Source organism: Grampus griseus, assembly GCF_964374135.1.
Source record: "Grampus griseus genome assembly, chromosome: 16".
Lineage (NCBI taxonomy): Eukaryota > Metazoa > Chordata > Mammalia > Artiodactyla > Delphinidae > Grampus > Grampus griseus.
In genome coordinates this window covers 39890970-39915224 of record NC_139010.1, presented here as the reverse complement: position 1 = coordinate 39915224, position 24255 = coordinate 39890970, and the positions used below count along the sequence as shown (strand labels likewise).

The following is a 24255-nucleotide window of genomic DNA, read 5'->3' as shown; positions in this document are numbered from 1 at the left end:
TACAGAGCAGCATTTCTTCCAGTGGCCATTTGGAAGAAGAGTGGGTGAGAATTTAAGGCATACGGTAATGGGAAGGCTGTCATGGTGACCCAAGGCCCTGCTGTTATTTGGGCAGAGGATGAAGCTGTAAGGTCAGGTCATCTACCTGTGCTCACCAACACAGCAGGCATTGTGCTCAGACATGGATGCAACGATCTCAGTTAATCTTTAAAGCAACCCTCTAAGTTAGCCACGATTATCCTCCTCACTCACAGGGTCAGGCACCTGCCCGGAGTAATACCACCGTCCAGTGACAGAGCCATGCTCAGAAATGGGCTACCAAGCTCACGCTTTTCATCACTCCACTACCCTACCACACTTCAGATACCCCAGAAAACCAAAAGCCAGGGCTTCTGCACTGTGGGGCAAGAGGAGTCCAGAAGACGAGCTGTATCACTAAGGATTCCATGACTCAAGAACCACAGAAAGAACTTTTGTTTAATCTTGTCGGGAAGGTACAGCTGCCTCGGAACCAAATGTTCTGAATGAAGTTTCAGTTTGAACTTCTTAGGGGCAATGGCAGCGTCTTCACCCAGGTTCATTCATTTAAGAAACATTTGCTGTGCCCAGGCATAGGTGAGCAGAAGAATGTTAAATTCATGTTGACATCTTGACTCCCCTCATAGGAAGAAAATTCTACTGAAGCTAGAGGTGAATTGATTTTGGCTCAGAGAACAGGACTTTCCATCTCTGACTGACCCAACAATGGCAGGGGTGACGTGGAAAGTAGTAAGTATGCCATCCCTGGGGTCTCCGAGCAAGGTCACTGAGCTCTTGTTGTGAACAACAAGAACAGGTGGAGGGCATCTTCCTGTGGTTCCTAAAGCGCCCTACAGTCCTGCAGCCTAGACTTCCTCTAGAGTCCTGGGGTCGGTGGCTGGCAGGATTGTGGCTGTCCTGCTCAGCTGTCAGCAGCTTTATGTCATGAACAGGAGGAGCAAGTCATCCACCCCCACTCACCTCTAAGCATTGGTGCCTGACCTCCACTCATCATGTGAAATATTTCCATGGTGGAAAGCAAGACCTCAGATTGAAAGTCTCGCTTCTGTTGGCCGGTGGCATTGTCTGGAGAAGCCTGGAAGTAAACCCTGGATTAAGACAGCAGCCACATGGCCACGATGTTCACTCAGTGCCCACCAGGTCCCTCTGCCTGGCCCATATGCTAATACTGCCAGTGCTGGGAGTTTGGGCTGCCAACAGCTCACAACTGTCCCTTCTCTGGGGCACTGTCCTCTGCTGACCAAACTGCCTCAACCGGGAAACAATGCCTACTTCCTAGGGCAAGGAGGCAAGGGGTGGGGGGTCCACAGCCAATGACCACCTGTCAGGTGCCTTAAGGCGGGGCCAACTCTGGGATGCAGACAGCACACTACTGCTCTGATCCAGGCTACTTCTGAGACCACTTCCTGGCTAGGTTCTCCCCTGTTCTCCTCTGCATCCCTTCTCTGCTTTCCTGAGAGCACCGCCCCCCCAAAAAGTACTTCCACAAAATCCCTGTCTCAGGCTCTGCTTCTAGAAACCTGGCTAAGACCTGCCCTCATTCATCTATTGACTTGCTGCTTGGTGAGCTCCCTGCTCTGCCGGGGCCTGTGGTTTCCGGAGGATGTCCTCCCACCAATCACTGCAGTGCCAGGAGAGGTTCCTGACCACCAGCCAACTGGCATGGACAGGCCTGGATGAGCTCTCTCAAGAGATCAGCCCTCAGGTCTCCCTGGGCACACCCTGCCCTCATGGTGCCCATGTCCCCCCGGTGCCCATGCCCTCCCACAGCACGGAGCCCAATGACACCCACCTCCAGGAGCACCTCCAGCGGCAGCCACTGCTTGGGGTTGGGAGCCCCAAGCAAGAGCTCCCTCAAGAGTAGCTGCATGAATTCCCTCAGCTGCTTCCGGGTGGGATGTGACTCCGCAGGAGCCTGCAGCCCCTCCTCAGTGCTGGTGCCTTCAGGCTCGGCCTCAGGACTGCTGGTGTCCTGGGTAGCCTCTGTCACGGCCCCCTCAAAGACAAGAGAACCCCAGCATGAGCGGCCTACCCTGCCTCAAGGCACCCTCACATCCACCTCTGAGGTGTGCACGGGGGGATTCTCATCAAACCCATCAACACGTAAGGAAATTGAGGCCCCGAGGAGGTAGGCAGCTCGCCCAGAGTCCCAGGGCTCAAAGGTGGCCTGCTGTGGCCTCCGAACTCCAGATGGGTGGGAGTGGTGGACAGAAGCTGGGCACAGAGCAAGAGAGACCTGCAGTGCCTGGCGAGGAAGCCCAGGATGTATCCCGTGCAAGGCACTTCCCTCCTCAGTGCCACAGCGCCCCATCGGTCAAATAGTAATGCTGGAAAGGAACACACGAAGATGTGTGAGGATGCAGTGAGAAACAGTGCATGTAGCGATGCCTGGCCCTGTACGGTCAAGATAGCTGGTTCCCACCTTCCTGTGGGGCCCTTACCTTTACTGCCTGTCAGGCTCTGCTGATGTTGACAGATAGGACCCTCAGGTGGAAAGAGAAGTAGGACTTCAGCCAGTCCTGGCGTCCAAGTCCCTGAAGTGCCTTGGCCTTCACTTTCTCAGTTTTACATTTATAAAAATATTGGGAGATAAATGAGACGGGGGTCATTAGCCCAGATACATCCTGGAAGACATGGAGATGCTGGGAGGCCAAATGACACACCCAAGGACATGCGGCCAGGGATGCCTGACTCCTGGCCCATGAACTTTTCATGCAAGTTTATCTGTTGGTTTCTCCCTTGGCTCATTCATAAAATTAACGCAGCAATTCTTAATTAAGCCATAAAATGAACTTAACAGCACCTAGGGAGGTGATGACTGCATTAATTAGCGCCACGCGGCCTTGACTGGAAAGATGCCATATAAAATCATAGCAAATCAAAACCCTTCTGGCCACCAGCGTTCTGCATGCAGAAAGTCTGTCATGTGTTCTGTGCAACAAAGGCCTTTTGGAGCCGACTTGGAGCTGAAACAAGGCAAGGAGCTATGGGGATAAGAGCTCTGGAACTGGGGCCTGTCTCATCCACAGTAGGCTGGGAGGTGACTTTGGGCCAGGCCCTCCCTCAGGCAGGAACTATTGAGCGTGGGGAGGCAGAGCCCTGGGTCAGAGTGTGCTTTGTGGCTGCTGGTGGGCAGCCGGCTGGAACCCTGACTTAGCAGATGGCGAGCCTGGCCTGTGGGCGAGGGGCTGAGGTGGGGATCTGGGCTGGGAAGTTCAGGCCGTTGACTCCAGGGCCCAGCCCACTCCAGGTGGGGGGAGTGGTGAGAGGCCGTCTGTAGGGCTGCCTGCCTGGCTTCTGGGCGGGGGTCCCATTCCCCACCCCCTTCAGCGCTGCTCACAGTGCCTTCCTTTGCTCCTTATTGCATCTTTTTTGACTTACTTTTCTAGTATGTTGCTTTAGTTGATATTAACCCATCAAACTATTTTATCTTTTTGCAAATCTTCTACTCTTTACATTTTGTCTTTTTATTAAAACTAAATACTCAAATTCTATTAGGTCATTTAATGTTATTTTAAACTGACTGATGGAAAGGACATGGGCTTTGGGGTGAGAGACTGAGGTGTAAATCTTGGTTCTGTCACTTATTAATCACATAAGCTGTGTCATGTTTCATCTCCTCAACCCTTTTGTGAGATGGGTCTCATCGTCCCACTAAACCGGGAAGAACCCAGTCTGTGCCGCTTCACCTCCCTGAATCTCCCCTCCCCCTTTAACACCTCCTGCGTCGGGGCATGTTAGGGGATGTGAAGCCCCAGGCTCAGGACTGTTGTAGGTGCTCAGGAGATGGAGGCTGGCACCATGAATACACTTCTAGAGAAGAACAGCTAGAAGAGCAGTTTCATTCACTTGGTCATTCAGCAAATAATTACAGAGCAAATATTACCTGACCTCGCTGTGCTTCCCATGGCTTCCAGACCCTCTACTTACCAACATGCCTAGCGTGTTCCTTTGGCTACAGTTACTGATTTGTAGACAGGCGTTGCTAATTCACTCTCCCTGGCTGGGTCTCACCTCCTATTCAGATTCCTGCTCTTCCTCCTCCTGCACCTGCCTTCATGCCTGTCCTCGCCCGCTCCTCTCGGATGCTCTTAGCCCACTGAGTCCCCTGATCGGCTGGGACTGGCTCTTGCCCTCAAGCTCACTCACATCTCTTCCTGTAGCGCCCTCTCTACCCCCGCACCCACACTTTGTCCTCAAGACCCAGTTGGTCCCCCTGCGCTTCCAGCTGGGCCTTGGCAAACCCTCTGATTGAAAGATGCCGTGGCCTGCAAACAGAACAAGTGTGCTGCAAAGAAGATGGGACACTGTGACGGTTCCACCCCTCCCCCGGCAGGGGCACCGGCCGCAGGTGTCCTGGGGTGGAATCTGCTGTTTCATATGATCATCAATGTGTGGGTGTTCCATATAAAATTGGACTTGACCTACCATCAAATTTCTCATTACTGAGATTCCTGACGAATCAAAAACTTATTGACTCTCAGAGCCAAAAATGACCTGAAGCATCATCTCATAAAGAGAAGGAAAATTACCCGAGTTGTTTACTCAAGGTTTCAGCAAAGTTGCCTTAAATGTATTTTAATTTGGGGAGGGGTGGGGAGGAATTCTGTCCTTTGCCCTTGAAGGGTGATGACACTCGCCCCTGCTCTCACCGGGGTAGGGCGGAGGCATGTCCTACCTGATGGGTTCCCAGGGGGAAGGTGACTGCAGCCAAGGTCTGGAGGAACTCTGGGGCCCGCCAGGCCGGATCCTGGGGGTAGGTGCTGTGCACGAGGCCAAGGAACTGCAGCACGCTGGCTGGGAATGTCTGTTCCCAGGCGCTGTCTCCAGAACCTGTCGAGGGCTGATCAGGGACACACTTCATGAGAGGCGGTGCATGGGAGCATGACTTGGGGCTGCACAGGAACCAGAAGATTTGAAATCTAGGGAGATGACCTCCTTTCTGAGACTCTCAACAAGACACCTTACTGCAAGACACCTAAAACTGTGGATTAGAACAGGACACTGGTCATCAATTGAGGAAGGGTTTAATATGCGCAGGCTTGCTCTAAGGGCTTCACACAAATTCCTCTTCTCGCCTCACAACAACCCTCTGAGGCACGTTTTATATTTACCCCTATTTTACAGATGGGAAGACAAAGACACAGAGAGGTTAAGCAGTATGTTAACGTTCAACCAGCAGATAAGGGGCAGAGCCAGGAGTTGAACCCAGGCAAGCTGGTTATAACGTCTGACTGCCTTCCCCATACTGCCTCTATGAGGTGTGACATGGCCTCTGTGCTCAAGGAACTTGCCAATTAGGGTTGACGCCAGCCTTCCCCAGCTCAGTGCTAATGCTCCCAGTTACAGAGCCTGGACAAACCCTGTCCAAGGCTGCAGGGCTTGAGGAGCCCCTTCCCCACCAGCCAGGGCTCTGGAATAGATCATGTTGCACTGAAGTGATACCCAGTACCCTGAGGGGACCCAGGCACCCGTTTGCCTCAAACCATAACCTGGTCTTGGCCACATGGCTGAGCCTCCATCGTGGCTGCACACCGGCGCCCTGCTGGAGCCCAGCTCCCTTAACCAGCTGTGGCCAGTCACTCTTTCTGGACACTAACTCTAGCCTCTGTGTGTCCAGCTGCTGCCTGAGGTCCTTCTCTGTCCTGGATGGACAGCCTGGAACTTGAAAATTGAGCAACCTTAATATCAGGGTCAGTCCCTACGTAGCCACGCCAACAACTAGACTGAATGACCCTCAGCCTCTACTCCTGTGGACGTTACAGGTGGACGTCGGGTCTTCCTCTTGCCAGTTCCTCATCCCCAGCCCCTCCCACCGCGGCTTCCCCATTTCCCAACCAGCCTGCCTCAAGTCCTGGCCCTGTGTGCATGAGTTCGCATGTCCTGTTTACCAAATAGGTACCAAATGTCTGGAACCAAGCCTCATTCTAGAAAACTCAAACCTAATTGAAGAAAGAAAGGCAATACGTATGGGACAACTAGAGAGAGGTGTAAAATCTCATCTGCGAGATCCTGTGAGGGTTTGGTATGAGCTGAGCAGGCAGGCAGAGGAAACCTCCTCTGAAGTCACCTGCACCTGGCTTCTCCACCAGGTTCATACAGCACGATGTTAGATTTAGAGGGAGGACCAGAGTCAGAGTTCAGAGAGCTTCTTCTGGAGCTAGTAAGCCTGGTTTGAATGCTGCCTCTGCTGCTTACTAACAGTGTGGTTTTGCACCACTTTCTTAATCCCCCTACACCTCCAGTCCCAACTCTGCAAAACAAGGATCATAATATGACCTGTTTCATACGACTGTCATGAGCATTAAGTGAGACATTTTAGTGCTTCAGGTCTATTTTCACGGTGATTAGCACAGGGTAAATACAGAGGAAGCTGGGAGATGAGGTCAGATATAGAGGACTTGGACTTTTGGAAGAATTTGGATTTGATATACTAAGAAACAGACATCCCCTGAAGGTCCTTAGGCAAGGTAGTGCCCTGGAATGAAATGCTAATGCTGGACACACGTGGCCTCCACTGTGCCCTCGCTCTGTGACCCTGGCCTGAGTGAGTTAACCTCCACAGCTTCAATGTCTACATTTGCACAAGGGAGAGAATGCTGTCTGCTCCCAAGGATAGGTGCACATAGCAGAATCGCTAACATCTACAAGACGACAATGTTAAAAATTGACAAGGACCAGGAGCAACTAGAACCTTCCCAGAATAAGAGCTGGTGAGTGTAAACTGGCGCTTCACTTTGGAGAACTATTTGGTAAAATATCTACTGAAACAAATCATGTGTAAAGATTATAACCCACAACTTCACCCTGCGTATGTATGTATGTCCACCAGAAGATAGGTACGTAGCAGCTTTATTCATAATATTTCCAAACGGAAACAACCCAGAATGAATATATAAATAGTGATCCATGATCACAATAAAATACTACTGAACAATAAAAAAGAATGAACCAAGATGGTGGGGGAGTAAGACATGGAGATCACCTTCCTCGCCACAAATACATCAAAAATACATGTATATGTGGAACAACTCCTACAAAACACCTACTGAATGCTGGCAGAAGACCTCAGACTTCCCAAAAGGCAAGAAACTCCCCACGTACCTGGGTAGGACAAAAGATAAAAGAAAAAACAGAGGCAAAAGAACAGGCGCAGGAGGGGACCTGCACCTCTGGGAGGGAGCTGTGAAGGAGGAAAAGCTTCCACACACTAGGAAGCCCCTTTACTGGTGGAAACGGGGAGTGGGCGGAGGGGAAGCTTCGGAGTCACAGAGAGCGCAGCAACAGGGGTGCAGAGGGCAAAGCAGAGACATTCCCGCATGGAGGATTGGTGCTGACCAGCACTCGCCAGCCTGAGAGGCTTGTGTGCTCACCCGCTGGGGTGGGTGGGAGCTGGGAGCTGAGGCTTCGGCTTCAGAGGTCAGATCCCAGGGAGAGGACTGGGGTTGGCTGTGTGAACACAGCCTGAAGGGGGCTAGTGTGCCACAGCTAGCCGGGAGGGAGTCTGGGATAAAGTCTGGAACTGCCTAAGAATCCAGAGACCATTGTTTCGGGGCGCGCGAGGAGAGGGGATTCAGAGCTCCACCTAAACGAGCTCTAGAGACAGGAGCAAGTCGTGGCTAACAGCGCGGACCCCAGAGAAGGGCATGAGACGCTAAGGCTGCTGCTGCCGCTACCAAGAAGCCTGTGTGTGAGCACAGGTCACGCTCCACACCTCTCCTCCCGGAAGCCTGTGCAGCCCGCCACTGCCAGGGTCCTGTGATCCAGGGACAACTTCCCTGGGAGAACACACACCGCACCTCGGGCTGTTGCAATGTCACTCTGGCCTGTGCCACCGCAGGCTCACCCTGCATTCCGTACCCCTCCCTCCCCCCAGCCTGAGTGAGCCAGAGCCCCCTAATCAGCTGCTCCTTTAACCCCCTCCTGTCTGGGCAAAGAACAGACGCCCTTAGGCGACCTACACGCAGAGGCAGGGCCAAATCCAAAGCTGAACCCCAGGAGCTGTGCGAGCAAAGAAGAGAAAGGGGAATCTCTCCCAGCAGCCTCAGGAGCAGCAGATTAAATCTCCACAATCAACTTGATGTACCCTGCATCTGTGGAATACCTGAATAGACAATGAATCACCCCCAAATGAGGAGGTGGACTTTGGGAGCAACTGTAGACTTGGGGTTTGCTGTATGTGACAGACTAGTTACTGATTTTTATGTTTATCTTAGTATAGTTTTTATTGCTTGTTATCCTTGGTGGATTTCTTTATTGGTTTGGTTGCTGTGCTTTTTTTAAATTACTTTTTAATTTTTTTATTTTAATAATAATTTTTTATTTTAATTATTTTATTTATTTTTCTTTCTTTTTTTTTCTCCTTTCTCTTCTGAGCCATGTGGCTGACAGGGTCTTGGTGCTCCAGCCAGGTGTCAGGCCTGAGCCTCTGAGGTGGGAGAGCCAAGTTCAGGACACAGGACCACAGGAGACCTCCCGGCCCCACGTAATATCAATCAGCGAGCGCTCTCCCAGAGATCTCCGTCTCGATGCTAAGACCCAGCTGCACTCAACATCCAGCAAGCTCCAGTGCTGGACACCCCATGCCAAACAACTAGCAAGACAGGAACACAACCCCACCCATTAGCAGAAACCCTGCCTAAAATCATAAGTTCATAGACACCCCAAAACACACCACTGGACACGGTCCTGCCCACCAGAAAGACAAGATCCAGCCTCATCCACCAGAACACAGGCACCAGTCCCCGCCCCCAGGAAGCCTACACAGCCCACTGAACCAACATAACCCACTGGGGGCAAACACCAAAAACAATGGGAACTACAAACCTGCAGCCTGTGAAAAGGAGACCCCAAACACAGTAAGTTAAGCAAAATGAGAAGACAGAGAAATATGCGGCAGATGAAGGAGCAAGATAAAAATCCACCAGACCAAACAAATGAAGAGGAAATAGGCAGTCTACCTGAAAAAGAATTCAGAGTAATGACAGTAAAGATGATCCAAAATCTTGGAAACAGAAAGGAGAAAATACAAGAAACGTTTAACAAGGACCTACAAGAACTAAAGAGCAAACAATGATGAACAACACAATAAATAAAATTTAAAATTCTCTAGAAGGAATCAGTAGCAGAATAACTGAGGCAGAAGAACGGATAAGTGACCTGGAGGATAAAATAGTGGAAATAACTACCACAGAGCAGAATAAAGAAAAAAGAGTGAAAAGAATTGAGGATAGTCTCAGAGACCTCTGGGACATTAAATGCACCAACATTCGAATTATAGAGGTCCCAGAAGAAGAAGAGAAAAAGAAAGGGACTGAGAAAATATTTGAAGAGATTATAGTTGAAAACTTCCCTAATATGGGAAAGGAAATAGTCAATCAAGTCCAGGAAGCACAGAAAGTCCCATACAGGATAAGTCCAAGTAGAAACACACCAAGACACATACTAATCTATCAAAAATTAAATACAAAGGAAAAAATATTAAAAGCAGCAAGGGAAAAGCCAAAAATAACATACAAGGGAATCTCCATAAGATTAACAGCTGATCTTTCAGCAGAAACTCTGCAAGCCAGAACGGAGTGGCAGGACATATTTAAAGTAATGAAAGGGAAAAACCTGCAACCAAGATTACTCTACCCAGCAAGGATCTCATTCAGATTCAATGGAGAAATTAAAAACTTTACAGACAAGAAAAAGCTAAGAGAATTCAGCACCACCAAAACAGATTTACAACAAATGCTAAAGGAACTTCTCTAGGAAGGAAAAACAAGTGAAGGAAAAGACCTACAACAACAAACCCAAAACAATTAAGAAAATGGTAATAGGAACATACATATCGATAACTACCTTAAATGTAAATGGATTAAATGCTCCAACCAAGAGACACAGACTAGCTGAATGGATACAAAAACAAGACCCATATATATGCTATCTGCAAGAGATCCACTTCAGACCTAGGGACACACACAGACTGAAAGTGAGGGGATGGAAAAAGATATTCCATGAAAATGGAAATCAAAAGAAAGCTGGAGCAGCAATTCTCCTATCAGACAAAATAGACTTTACAATAAAGACTATTACAAGAGACAAAGAAGGACACTACATAATGATCAAGGGATCAATCCAAGAAGAAGATATAACAATTGCAAATATTTATGCACCCAACATAGGAGCACCTCAATACATAAGGCAAAGGCTAACAGCCATAAAAGGGGAAATCGACAGTAACACAATCATAGTAGCGGACTTTAACACCCCACTTTCACCAAAGGACAAATCATCCAAAAGGAAAATAATAAGGAAACACAAGCTTTAAATATGCATTAAACAAGATGGACTTAATTGATATTTATAGGACATTCCATCCAAAAACAACAGAATACACTTTCTTCTCAAGTGCTCAAGCAGCATTCTCCAGGATAGATCATATCTTTGGTCACAAATCAAGCCTTGGCAAAATTAAGAAAACTGAAATTGTATCAAGTATCTTTTCTGACCACAACGCTATGAGACTAGATATCAATTACAGAAACAAAGCTGTAAAAAATACAAACACATGGAGGCTAAACAATACACTACTAAATAACTGAGAGATCACTGAAGAAATCAAAGAGGAAATCAAAAAATACCTAAAGACAAGTGACAACAAAAACACAACGATCCAAAACCTATGGGATGCAGCAAAAGCAGTTCTAAGAAGGAAGTTTATAGCAATACAAGCCTACCACAAGAAACAATAAAAATCTCAGCTAAATTACGTAAACTTACACCTAAAGCAATTAGAGAAAGAAGAAAAAAAAACCCAAAGTGAGCAGAAGGAAAGAAATCATAAAAATCACATCAGAAATAAATGAAGGACACAACAGCAAAGATCAATAAAACTAAAAGTTGGTTCTTCTCTCTCAAGATAAAAAAATTGATAAACCATTAGCCAGACTCATCAAAAAAAAAAAAGGGAAAAGACTCAAATCAACAGAATTAGAAATGAAAAAGGAGAAGTAACAACTGACACTGCAGAAATACAAAAGATCATGAGAGGTTACTACAAGCAACTCCATGCCAATAAAATGGACAACCTGGAAGAAATGGACAAATTCTTAGAAAAGCACAACCTTCCGAGACTGAACCAAGGAGAAAGAAATTATAAACAGACCAATCCTAAGCACTGAAATTGAAACTGTGATTAAAAATCTTCCAACAAACAAAAGCCCAGGACCAGATGGCTTCACGGGTGAATTTTATCAAACATTTAGAGAAGAGCTAACACCTATCCTTCTCAAACTCTTCCAAAATATAGCAGAGGGAAGAACACTTCCCAAACTCATTCTACAAGGCCACCATCACCTTGATACCAAAACCAGATAAAGATGTCACAAAAAAAAGAAAACTACAGGCCAATATCACTGATGAACATAGACGCAAAAATCCACAACAAAACACTAGCAAACAGAATTCAACAGCACATGAAAAGGATCATACACCATGATCAAGTGGGGTTTATCCCAGGAACGCAAGGATTCTTCAATATGCACAAATCAATCAATGTGATACACCAGATTAACAAACTGAAGGATTAAAACCATATGATCAGGCTTCCCTGGTGGCACAGTGGTTGAGAGTCCACCTGCCGATGCAGGGGACATGGGTTTGTGCCCTGGTCCAGGGAAGATTCCACATGCCGCGGAGCAGCTAGGCCCATGAGCCATGGCCGTTGAGTCTGCACATCCAGAGCCTGAGCTCCGCAATGGGAGAGGCCACAACAGTGAGAGGCCCGCGTACCACAAGAAAAAAAAAAAACCCATATGATCATCTCAATAGATGCAGAAAAAGCTTTCGACAAAATTCAACACCCATTTATGATAAAAACCCTGCAGAAAGTAGGCATAGAGGGAACTTACCTCAACATAATAAAGGCCATATATGACAAACCCACAGACAACATTGTTCTCAATGGTGAAAAACTGAAACCATTTTCACTAAGATCAGGAACAAGACAAGGTTGCCCACTCTCACCACTATTATTCAACATAGTTTTGGAAGTTTTAGCCACGGCAATCAGAGAAGAAAAAGAAACAAAAGGAATCCAAAACGGCAAAGAAGAAGTAAAACTGTCACTGTTTGCAGATGACATGATACTATACATAGAGAATCCTAAAGATGATACCAGAAAACTACTAGAGCTAATCAATGAATTTGGTAAAGTAGCAGGATACAAAATTAATGCACAGAAATCTCTTGCATTCCTATACACTAATGCTGAAAAATCTGAAAGAGAAATTAAGGAAACACTCCCATTTCCCATTGCAACAAAAAGAATAAAATAGCTAAGAATAAACCTACCTAAGGAGACAAAAGACCTGTATGTAGAAAACTATAAGAAACTGATGAAAGAAATTAAAGATGATACAAACAGATGGAGAGATATACCAAGTTCTTGGATTGGAAGAAACAACATTGTGAAAATGACTATACTACCCAAAGGAATCTACAGATTCAATGCAATCCCTATCAAATTACCAATGGCATTTTTCACAGAACTAGAATAAAAATTTCACAGTTTGTATGGAAACAAAAAAGACCCCAAATAGCCAAAGCAATCTTGAGAAAGAAAAACGGAGCTGGAGGAATCAGGCGCTCTGACTTCAGACCATACCACAAAGCCACAGTAATCAAGGCAGTATGGTAGTGGCACAAAAACAGAAATATAGACCAATGGAACAGGATAGAAAGCCCAGAGATAAACCCATGAACATATGGTCACCTTATCTTTGAAAAAGGAGGCAAGAATATACAATGGAGAAAAGACAGCCTCTTCAATAAGTGGTGCTGGGAAAACTTGACAGTTATATGTAAAAGAATGAAAATAGAACACTCCCTAACACCATACACAAAAATCAATTCAAAATGGATTAAAGACCTAAATGTAAGGCCAGACACTATAAAACCCTTAGAGGAAACATAGGCAGAACACTCCATGACATAAATCACAGCAAGATCCTTTTTGACTCACCTCCTAGAGAAATGGAAATAAAAACGAAAATAAAACAAATGGGACCTACTGAAACTTAAAAGCTTGTGCACAGCAAAGGAAACCATAAAGAAGATGAAAAGGCAACCCTCAGAATGGGAGAAAGTATTTGCAAATGAAGAAACTGACAAAGGATTCATCTCCAAAATATACAAGCAGCTCATGCAGCTCAGTATCAAAAAAACAAAGAACCCAATCCAAAAATGGGCAGAAGACCTGAATAGACATTTTCCAACAAAGATATACAGATTGCCAAAAAGCACACAAAAGGATGCTCAACATCACTAATCATGAGAGAAATGCAAATTAAAACTACAATGAGGTATCATCTCACAACGGTCAGAATGTCCATCATCAAAAAATCTACAAACAGTCAATGCTGGAGAGGGTGTGGAGAAAAGGGAAACTTCTTGCACTGCTGGTGGGAATGTAAATTGATACAGCCACTATGGAGAACAGTATGGAGGTTCCTTAAAAACAAAAAATAGAACTACCATACGACCCAGAAATCCCACTACTGGGCATACACCCTGAGTAAACCATCATTCAAAAAGAGTCATGTAGCACAACGTTCATTGCAGCACTATTTACAATAGCCAGGACATGGAAGCAACCTAAGTGTCCATCGACAGATGAATGGATAAAGAAGAGGCACATACATACAATGGAATATTACTCAGCCATAAAAAGAAATGAAATTGAGTTATTTGTAGTGAGGTGGATGGACATAGAGTCTGTCATACAGAGTGAACTACGTCAGAAAGAGAAAAACAAATACAATATGCTAACACATATATATGGAATCTAAAAAAAAAGGTTCTGAAGAACCTAGGGGCAGGACAGAAATAAAGACCCAAGTGTAGAGAATGGACTTGAGGACACGGGGAAGGGGAAGGGGAAGCTGGGACAATGTGAGAGAGTGGCATTGACATATATACACTACCAAATGTAAAATAGATAGCTAGTGGGAAGCAGCCACATAGCACAGGGAGATCAGCTCTGTGCTTTGTGACCACCTAGAGGGGTGGGATAGGGAGGGTGGGAGGGAGACGCAAGAGGGAGGGGATATCGGGATATGTGTATACATATAGATGATTCACTTTGTTATATAGCAGAAATTATCACAACATTGTAAAGCAATTATACTCCAATAGAGATGTTTTTTTTAAAAAAAAAAGAATGAACTACCAGCATACATAATGATGAGTGAAAGAAGCCAGAAGCAAAAGAGTACATACTATAGGATTCCATTGATATTAAGTTCAAGAACAGGCAAACAAATCTATGGTTACACTGTGCAAGGGAATAATAGCAAACGAAGTAAAGTTCCAAGCAAAATAAAATAAACTGTTTGAGAAAGATATGTTAGCATTATTCACTACAATTATATTTCTGACCTTTTTCTCTTATCCTTCCAGTTTTGCCTTTTACATTTTGATGCTTGTCTACCATATTTGGCAAATGATTCTTTCAAGGCAGATATCTTCACTGAACCAAAATAATCTTCCAGTGACTTTGCTTTTGTTATATGCTTGTTACATTTCAGAAGACTGGGTCTTGTTTTTTGACCCAGTTTAAGGGTCACGTCTGTTATATGACAGTTAACCATTTTATGTTTGCTATTATAAAGTAAATGTTTGGCCTTATTTTCTTACTTCCCTCAGCATACTATGTATTTTCTTTACTTTAAATGCTTTCATGTTATTCCCTTGGTTTGCTCTTTCTAAATAACATTGATTTAAAAAGGTAAAAACTCTCTACGGTGCAAACAGAAAATATGCATTTTTTTCAGGCATCCCCACATCAGTTGCACAGTAGGTCTACAAGGGAGCCATGAATAAGTTTCCCAAAGATGGAAAATGTGAAGATCACATGTCCTGACTAGGACAAAACTAAACTGGAAATGAATAACAACAATAAAAGAAAACAAAAAATTCAACTACATGGCACTGAAAAAGATGAATCAAAAAGGTCTTTAAATCTGCAATCACAGAAACTCTAGAAAACAACAAAAAATTAAGACGTCAAATATCAAAATTTTAGAACTAGCCAGAAAAAAATGAGGGGAATGATAAATATATCCAAAGTTGGTTCTTTACAAATCCACAAGTCCTCAGCTCCTTAAGTAATGGGTGAAGTGAAGAGAGAGCATGGACTTACATATTAAGAAGAAGAGGGAAGTAATCACACAGAAAATTAAATGAATTAAAGGAGACCATTCGTGAAAACTGAATAAATGGGAAGATTTTTAAAACTACCAATTACCTAAACTAGGTGAAGGAGACATTTAAAAGCCTAAGCAAGGCAATAATGGGAAAAATTCAGGCCCAAGAAGTTTCATAGGAACAATTTAAATAATATGAGTCATGGATTTAACATCACCTTGAATAAAAAGAAAGGAGAGAAGTCTTTTTTTAGTAAAGCTAGCATAATGCTGATATCAAAACCTGACAACATATAACATAAAGAAAACCACAACATAATATCACTTATAAATATGAATGCAGAATCATACATTAAATATTTACAAGCAGAATAAGGAAGTATGCTAAATGAATAAGAACAGAGTGACAAAGTGAGATCTTTGCAAGAATGCAAGGAAATCTATTGATATAATTCATCAGAGGTAAATGTTTAAAAGAAAAACCCATCTGATCATCTAATTATATGCTAAAAGAGTATTTAATAAAAATTAAGTACATTCCTGTTTTTAAAAAGAGCAAAAAGTTTGACCTATACTTTCCAAGCATTATCAACATACACACAGAAAAGTTGGCAAAAGGTGAAACATGCAATTCACAGTAAAATAAATAGATATGGTTAATAAGCATATGAAAATGCTATCAATTTCAGTGATAATAAACGCAAAAGAACTCAACTATGAAATCTTCATCAGTTTGGCCATGTCATTCAAGGTGGGCCATGTCATTCAGGGTGGGCCTTGAAGGCCTGAATCAAAGGCTCTCCATGTCATGTCTGTAGCAGGTGGGCATCTGTCTTCTCTAAGACAGGTCTCTCTACCTCATGGGTCCCTCACTCGAGAGGCCCACCTGTCCCGGTACAGGTGAGCTCCTTGAGGGCAGAGACCCCTTTTCCCCCTCCACAGGGTCCCTGAAGCTCCCGATTTAAAGCAGTTGCTCAGAAATGTTCCCTTTGACTGGAGTCGTTAAATCTCCCAGTGAAGAAAGTCAAATGTTTAAACAAATGGAAAACAGGTGTCTTCTGGCAAGAGCCCATAAACTCCACTGGGGACAATTAGGTTGGGCTTCCCATTGAGCACCTAAGTTATCACCTTGCCTCTTCTATCGAGATTTCTGAATAATACCTGCAAATTATCAGCACTACTGGGAAGCTGCTGGGAAAAATCAAGGTTGACTTTTCTGAGCTTGTCTTCCCTTCAGAGCCCCCTCTCGGCATGTGGGGAATGGGTCTCACCTGGCTCATGGTGGCTTTCAGCATCTCCAGGAGCAGCAGGGCACCTTCAGTGCACAGCCCAGCCCGGAGGACTTCTTCCCTGTGGTGTTTATGCAAGAGCCACTGAAGCATGGCATCCAGGCTGTCCTGAAAGAGGAGGCAAGGGATGTAAAGAGACCTGTGGCTACGCAGCAAGGGGACCGGCTTTCCAGCCAGCACACGGCATTTCCCAGGGGCCCCAGTAACAGCCCAGGTGGCTGGCCCATTCAGGGAGCTTCAGCCCACTAACGGGGTATAAGGGAAATAAATGCACACCTCCAAGATGGAGCTGAAGACCCACCAGCAACTTGTATCGAAATTTAGTTATTTTGGTCTGACATCACAAATACTCAATCTCCCAATCAATTTTAATGAATTTTTATAAATGAGATTATAGAAAACGTGACAAATTCAAAGGCTTTAGGGCAACTGCAGAGTGCAACAGAGAGAACATGGGGTTGACAAGCACGATGATCTGGCTTTGCCTCTTTAAAAACTGGGCTTACACAAGCTATTCAGCCTCTTGGCAGTTCAGTTTCCTTCTCTGTGTAATGAAAATTACATTATCTGCCCCATGGGATTGCTATAAATATCAAGGAAAATAAAATATGTAAAACATCTATCACGGGTCCTGACATTCAGCAAATGTTTGTTTCCTGCAATACAGTCTTGGAAAAATAAAAATATAGGGTTTTGATTAACTTAGCACAGCATATTAAGAACTTTATTTTGAAGTGTGATCTCTAATACTAGTAGCATATACCAAGATTGAGATAGGTCAAATATAAGGGTGTACGAGAGGTGAATTTTTCAGCCCTCTGTTTGCAAAGAGGTGCCCCTCCACCCATGTCAATTCAGTGCAGTTTAACTCAACTCTATCAAGAGCAAAGACCAATTTCTGAGTCTGTCTGTCAGGTGCCCAGGAAGGTGAGTAAGAGGCGGGGTGTATTTTTGAGGTGCTCGGTATCTAAGGAGAGAAGCAGATGTAAATGTGCTGGTGCCATATGAGGCAAGGGCGAATGCATGATGAGGCCCAAAGAGGAATGGTTCCTGTTGTCTAGGGAGTCTAAGCAGGAGGTGGCATCTGAGCTGAGAATTGAGGGAAGACACCTTTCCAGGCAGGTGATGGCGGGAGAAAGGGCTCATTAAAGGCCCAGGGCAGGCAAGGACAAAGCAGCTGGTCTTACTGGGGAGGTGACTCAGGAGGATCACAGCACAAAGGGCCATCGAGAAAGGAAGCTGGGCTGGGCAGACAAGTGAGACGTCCGATCAGGAAGGGTCTTGATGCTGGCTGGGGGACTCTGAACGTGATCCCACAGGAACAGGAGCCAGTGAAGCCTTGGATTTGGTTCAGGTCGGTGAGTTAGTGAACGAGAGGCTGGTGAGAGGGTATATACAGTGGGTGTAGACTCCTCTTTGGAGAAAATTGGCCAAGGAAAAATAGGAGAGTGATAAACAGGACAGGAGCTGGTCAAGAGTGTGAGTCAAGGGGGCAGCTTTTGGTTTTAGGTGGGACATAATTTATCATACTTATGGTCTATGAGGCAAGAGTCAGTAGAAGGAGATGCCGAAAATACAGAAGAAGGGATAATAAGGGGTGAGGTCACTCGGGAAAGGAGTAGAAGGAATCCAGACCAGCCCTGAATAGCTGCTCTTCCAGCAACAGTGGAGAGAAGGTGATCAAGAGGGTCATGGAATATACCAGTGGTGGAGGGTGGGGTCCTGAGGCAGTGCCCCCTTCATGGGGGCCTCTACTCCTACCATGACATAAGTCATCTGAGCAAAGGGCGTCTGCAGGCCAGAAGGCTCGGGCATGTAAGGGTCACGCTAGAGCGCAGGGGAATAGCAGGGGCATTACTAAGGTAAAGGGACATGTTTCTTTGGAGGACATAAACTGAGGTTCTATGTCTGTTATGGGAGCAATTCACCTCCCCATGTTGCCCCCGCCATCGTGTGATTTCTCTAGCTGTGCCCAGAAGGAGAAAGACTTCAAAGAGGAACTGATAAAAACAGAGACCTGCTGGGAGGGACATGAGAGGCAGAGGCTGAAGAAGTGAAGGGTATTTGAAAAGGTAGCCAGGGGTGGGGACTGCTAGGGAAGGAAGTGGGTCAGGACGAAAGCTGGAAAACATGGAGGAAGTGGGGGGAGTCTTAGGGACCTGCCTTGGTCATACAGAATCAGAAAGCCAAGTGTGTCACTCCATCCCAGGAACCCCAAGAACCTACTTTGGGCCCGTCCATCAGCTCTGTAAGTGGTGTTTGTAGGAAGAAGGTGGACACGATGAGGTAGACTTCCGGAATATGAACATGGTGGGCCAGAAAGTCACTCAAGACTTGGAACCCAGGAAGCAGGCAGGGGCTCTGGTCAGGCGTGGGAGGGTGGCTCTTCAGGTTATCTATTATCAGGGAGAGGGGCACAAAATCCAATTGAGAAAAATTGCTGTTGCTTCTGGTCAAGGTGGGCGCAGAAAGGAATCCCCTACCACCCACCCATCCCACAGAGATGCCAGATGGAAATATATGTCATACATACTGGAGCACAAGAAAGTGCTCAACAAGAATTTTTCCTATTCCTGACATGCTCATTCATTCGTTCAAAACCAGATGCTTACTTGGTGCCTACCACCTTAGAGGCAACAAGACCTCTTTGTATTACGCAATAAGAACGTAGTGTTTTGACAAAATATACAGAACCCCAGGCCTTTATCAACTACTTACAATGTGGTGGGAGGGACAGACTTTACAGAATTAAATACCTAGGTAAATATGTATAAACGATGATAAGCACTATAAAAAAAAAAAAAAGAGAGAGTGTAACAGAGGTGCCCTAATCCATACGGGACTCTCCTAGAGGAACATTTGAATCAAGAGCTGAAGGATGAATCCCCATCAAACAGGAGAGCCATGCTGGTACTGAGGGTGGGGGAAGCATCCCAGGAAGAGGGAAAGAGCTAAGGAGGCTTTGAGGAACGGGAAGAAACCCCCAGCATCTGAAGAGCAGTGAGGCCATGGTGGGATCCTAAAAAGGAACTCAGAGGGGGCTGGGGCTGATGGGAGGGAAGGGGTCAGGGTCAAGGTGATCCTACAGCATGGATCTGTGAAAGCCCCAAGCAAGTCCTGGCAGGTCCTCACTCACAGACCACAGGAGGCACCCTGCCTCCTGGAGATGACCACACACTCACCCATCATGATGTCCATGCCCTCGGAGCTGCGTTCCACCCAGGACCCCGCAGACAGGCCATCTTTAAATCGCCCACGGAGGGAGGGGTTTGACAAAAAGTGCAGCAGCAGCTTCAATCCCAGCACCACTGTGCTGGGGTGCACATGGCCCTGCACGAACAGCAGGAACCAATCGGGCCCCAGGTTCAGAAACATCTCTTCCTTTGTCCTGCGGGGGGAAGGGGGTCAATAAATGCTAAAATTACCTCTCAGCCCATAAGCAAAGGACATGTCCAGAAAATTCAAATAACGTTCAGCTTCACTAGTCACGTAGAAAAGGCGAGTTAAGTTTCATATCTGGATATCACTTAGCAAAGTACATGCTACACTTTAAAAGATCGGTAAAATAAAATGCTGGCAAGGTTGCTGTGAAACAGATGAATTTGCCTATTAATGGCTGAAGTGTAAGTTGGCCAAAGCTTTTGAAAGCAGTTGGAAACTATGTACCAATAGCTGTAAAAATATGCAGGCCCTTTGACAGCCCTACTCACTAATATTCCTGCCTACACAGTGTCTGAATGGCCACCCATCTAATTACATCAATGCAGTCACATAAAACACATAATGGTTACTGAACTCCCTTTTTAAACACACTGTTCAAAACTAATCTAAATGGAATAGCCCAATATTTATGCACCTTTATTGGCTCAGACAAAAAAATACATGTTTAACTGTCACTTTCAAAAATGAATTTTAAAACGATGAGTCTAGAGAATACAGACTTGCTAGAGGGAAAGGGAGGGCAGGGAGATGGGAAGCCCGTCCTCAGGGGCAATGGTTCAGCAAAGGCCTCAGCCCCGTGCAAGCCAGGGAGGGATCCATCCTGGCTGGGCAGAGTTCTCAGCACGTGCTGCCAGATGAGGCATGGTGAGGGCGTGGCCACTAGGACTAGGAGTCAAGAGACCATCTTCTCTTCTAGTCATGTCTCCGTTTGCTAATTGGATGGCTTTGGCAGAGCTCTTGATGAGCTCTGGTCATCTTCCTTCATGATGATGATGAGGAGGAGGAGGATGCTGGTGGTAGTGATGATGATGGTAATGAGAATGGTGGTGGTGATGGTGATGGTGGTTAGCTGATGGAGTATTTATAGTATCCCAGGCACCGTGTTCAGAGCTATCCACATATTCATTTCCATCTATGGCAGCTACTATCTTAATCCTCATAAAGATGAGTAGAAGAGAGGCATAGAGGGCAGGCTTGGGTAACCTCCCCGAGGCGCCTGGGGGACAGAGCTGGGATTTGAACCCAGGAGGTCTAGCTGTCAGAGCCCAGGTGCTTAAGCACTACACTACATTCCTATTCAAAAAAGTGAAAAGGCATCTTGCAGTTCTACCATGCTTTGATTTTAGACACGTAAAGACTTTTTAAGCACTATCTGAAAGGCCGTTTTACTGAGGGGTAACTCCCCACCCTGATTCTTCCCTGCCCCAAACACACATACACACTAAAATGTCAACTCAGTGAGAGTAGTAAGGATCCAGACTTTCCTTCTCAGCACTGCGTTTTCGGAGGGAGGAATGGCGTCTGGCACACAGGAGGTACTCAACAAATAGTTCTTGAATTAATGACTCCAGAGTTCAGATAAAGCAGGCAGTCGGAGAGAGTTAATGGAATTTTATGATTACACTTTGTTTTTGAAAGTTAACTGAAGGCAGATACTTCTTTTTCCAACTTGGAAAAATAACTAAATGACAGTAAATAGCAGAAGAATTTGGCAAACCTTCTCCTTGATAGATGTTATTTAGGCTAACCGTTTCTCCATTCTATTGTCTGCCAAGTATAGGACATCAAAATCGGTAATTATCACAACTGCCAAAACAATAACAATGACACTATAGCAATGGTGACAAAAAGCGTTTATTGTAATTACACCAAATCTGTTTTGAGTTACTCATGCCCATTTAACATTTGCATCAGAATATCTTAGGGCAAGGTCTGCATTATTGGGTGGAGAAAATATAATTTTCTTTCTGACTAGTGCAGAAAACCAACTCAGAGATGCTAAACGTTTCATTAAGAAAAGGTTTTAATACGCACTCTGTATGAAGCAGCCTCATGCCAAATCACCCTTCCTGGAGCTACTTACTCAGAGGACAGATGAAGTCGGGAAGAAGATATTACACTGAGCAGCATCTCCAGCAACTGGTTTCTGAGCCAGATTGTCTTTCCAGATGTTTGACTTCCAGCTACAAAAAAGAAAATTCAGATTTGAGAAAAAACAGATGTAAAGAGACAGAATATTTGCTGCAGTAAGCAATCGTATTCACCAAATGCTTAGTTCTCCCAGGAGTTGAGACATGGATGGGACTTGAAATTTTGGCTTTCAGTTCTAGATTTCCATGCAATGCTTAAAAAGAATTTCAGGAAATGTTCCTAAAGTTCCCTTTAACTAGAGATGTTTTTGATGCTCCCCAATCACCACCCCTCACCAAAAAAAAAAAAAAAAATCCCAAAAATGATAAGGTCAAATTCTCCTTCCAGTAGAGGAATTTTTTAAATTATCATAGGCTGCAACACTTCCTGAGCACCTACTACATGCTGGGCATTATGCAAGGCACTGGGGGCAAAGAAGTGAAGACTGTGATCCTTGATCTGAGTTCCTGCTCTCAATCTGTTTCTAGGCTAGACCTTTGGCATGTCTATGTTGCACTAAAATTAGAGCTTGAATTGTAGCAAGAGGTATATGGTTCCAACGGAAGAAGAAACTTTACTTCTGAAGTGTTATTATAACCCTGAAGGCCATGTAAATATTGTCTTAATAGAAGATGTTTAGTGAGATAAAAGTTTTAGCATGGAGTCCCTATGAGAAGAAGGGTTGACGAAACAGTACACTGTTGTCTCATTATCCATTCATTTTACCCCTTGGTTAGCCAGCTATTTTACCACCAATTTGGGGCACACCCACCATGCTGTAGAAATAGAACTGATGAGGCAGCTTGGAGAACCGGAGTCAGAGTCCCCTCTATTTGGATTCTGGCCCCATCTCTCATTAAGGTCCTAATCTCTCTGAGCCTCCGTTTTCTCATCTGTAAAATGGGAATAATAATTCCTACTTTTCAGGCTTGATCTAAGGATAAGAGATAATTTATCTGGATTGAGTAACACTATCTAAGAGAATCTTTTGCGGTAAAAGTGTTCTCTATCTGTCCTGTCCAATGCAGTAACCACTGGCCTCACGTGGTTATCAAGCACTTGGGACAAGGCTAGTGTGACTGATGAACTGAATTTTTAATTGCATTTCATTTCGATTAATTAGAATTTAAATTTAAATGGCCATGTGCAGCTAGAGGCTCCCATCTTGGACACAGCAGATCCAGAGGGCCCAGGGCAAAGCAGTCAGTAGTTGTCCCCCTCACATTTGCCCTAACAGAGGGAATTTGGAACACGATGTAGCTGTGGTTCTGAGTCTGGTTAGGGAGAGAGAGACTCAAAGAAACAAATCACAGACCTTTGCACGAGATTAAACGCAAGGGCTGTAGAAGCAAAGAAGAGATGACTTCACCTGGCTTGTGGGACTGGGAACGGCTGGTCTAGCAGGGTGAGATGGGGTGGGGGCGGGGCAAGGGAGGCATTCCTGCAGAGCGAACAACACCTGCAGAGCATGGATGGACGGGCGGACCGTCACACATTAGGACGTGTACGTGCTTCGGAGTGTTGAAGCTGGGGCGCATCAGGGGAGCAAGGCAAGGGCTGGGGCATGAAGGCTCCCACCTGCTGGTCTACAGGGAACTGAGCATTATCCTGGAGGCCTTGGAAGCCATTCCAGGTTGTGAAGGAAGCACATACAATTTGCGTTTATTCGGGACCATAATCATAGAGCTGTGACCTCATAAGCCACCGTGTGGGAACAACAGCTCGGTTGTGGGTGCCTTCCCCCTCCTCCCCCTCAGCCTTGCATGCACAATGGCCCCACTGCATGTTCCTCTCAGGGCCGTCATGGGGGTTGTCTTGCTGCCTTCAGGCTGGCGTCTGGGAAAGGTCTTCTCACCAGGCACGGAGGGGTCCGGGGCTCCATCCACGCAGATCTGCCTCTCGTTCACCGATGAAGGCTTGAGGGTGTACACAACAAACAGCCCGATTCTTAAGACAGAAAGAGAAGGACACGCTCAAATGTGGGCTCAGCCCGTCTCCTAAACACACCTGAAGGTTTTCTACAGTGATCCACCTAAATGCGGCTTCAAGGGAGGGTTTGAGGGGAATCGTGTTATTCTGTGATCAATGGGATATTTCCAAAGACTTCTCAGATCTGTCAGGATTCATCAGAGCAGCTAGCTCTGGCTCTGCCAGCTCAACAGAACGAACAGTGATGAGGACAGAAAAGGTGAAATGTCCTGCCAGAGGGCACTATCCTTTGGGAAGTCTGCAAAAGGCAGGCATGTTGGGTTGTTGGTCGGTGAGGATGCCTGTGCTCACGGAATTTCTGGAGTTCTTGGCACACGAGGTGTGTCCGAGCACCAGGGAGCAGTGAACACACAGCCCCGCTGGGGAGTCTAGCAGACCCACCCCTTTTTTCAGCT

The 24255-nt window shown here is 45.5% G+C and overlaps 1 protein-coding gene across 1 annotated transcript in view; it reads right to left on the bottom strand.

Moving 5' to 3' along the window:
- WDFY4 (WDFY family member 4) overlaps positions 1 to 24255 on the bottom strand; it is a gene marked incomplete at its 5' end in the record, with an annotated part of 260170 nt that overhangs the window by 143913 nt on the left and 92002 nt on the right. The window contains 8 exons of the mRNA XM_082672941.1: positions 1000 to 1114; positions 1832 to 2035; positions 4718 to 4882; positions 16502 to 16627; positions 18746 to 18915; positions 19702 to 19907; positions 21825 to 21924; positions 23727 to 23818. Coding sequence (XP_082529067.1) covers positions 1000 to 1114; positions 1832 to 2035; positions 4718 to 4882; positions 16502 to 16627; positions 18746 to 18915; positions 19702 to 19907; positions 21825 to 21924; positions 23727 to 23818 — 1178 coding nt within the window. The remainder of the gene's footprint in view (positions 1 to 999; positions 1115 to 1831; positions 2036 to 4717; positions 4883 to 16501; positions 16628 to 18745; positions 18916 to 19701; positions 19908 to 21824; positions 21925 to 23726; positions 23819 to 24255) is intronic.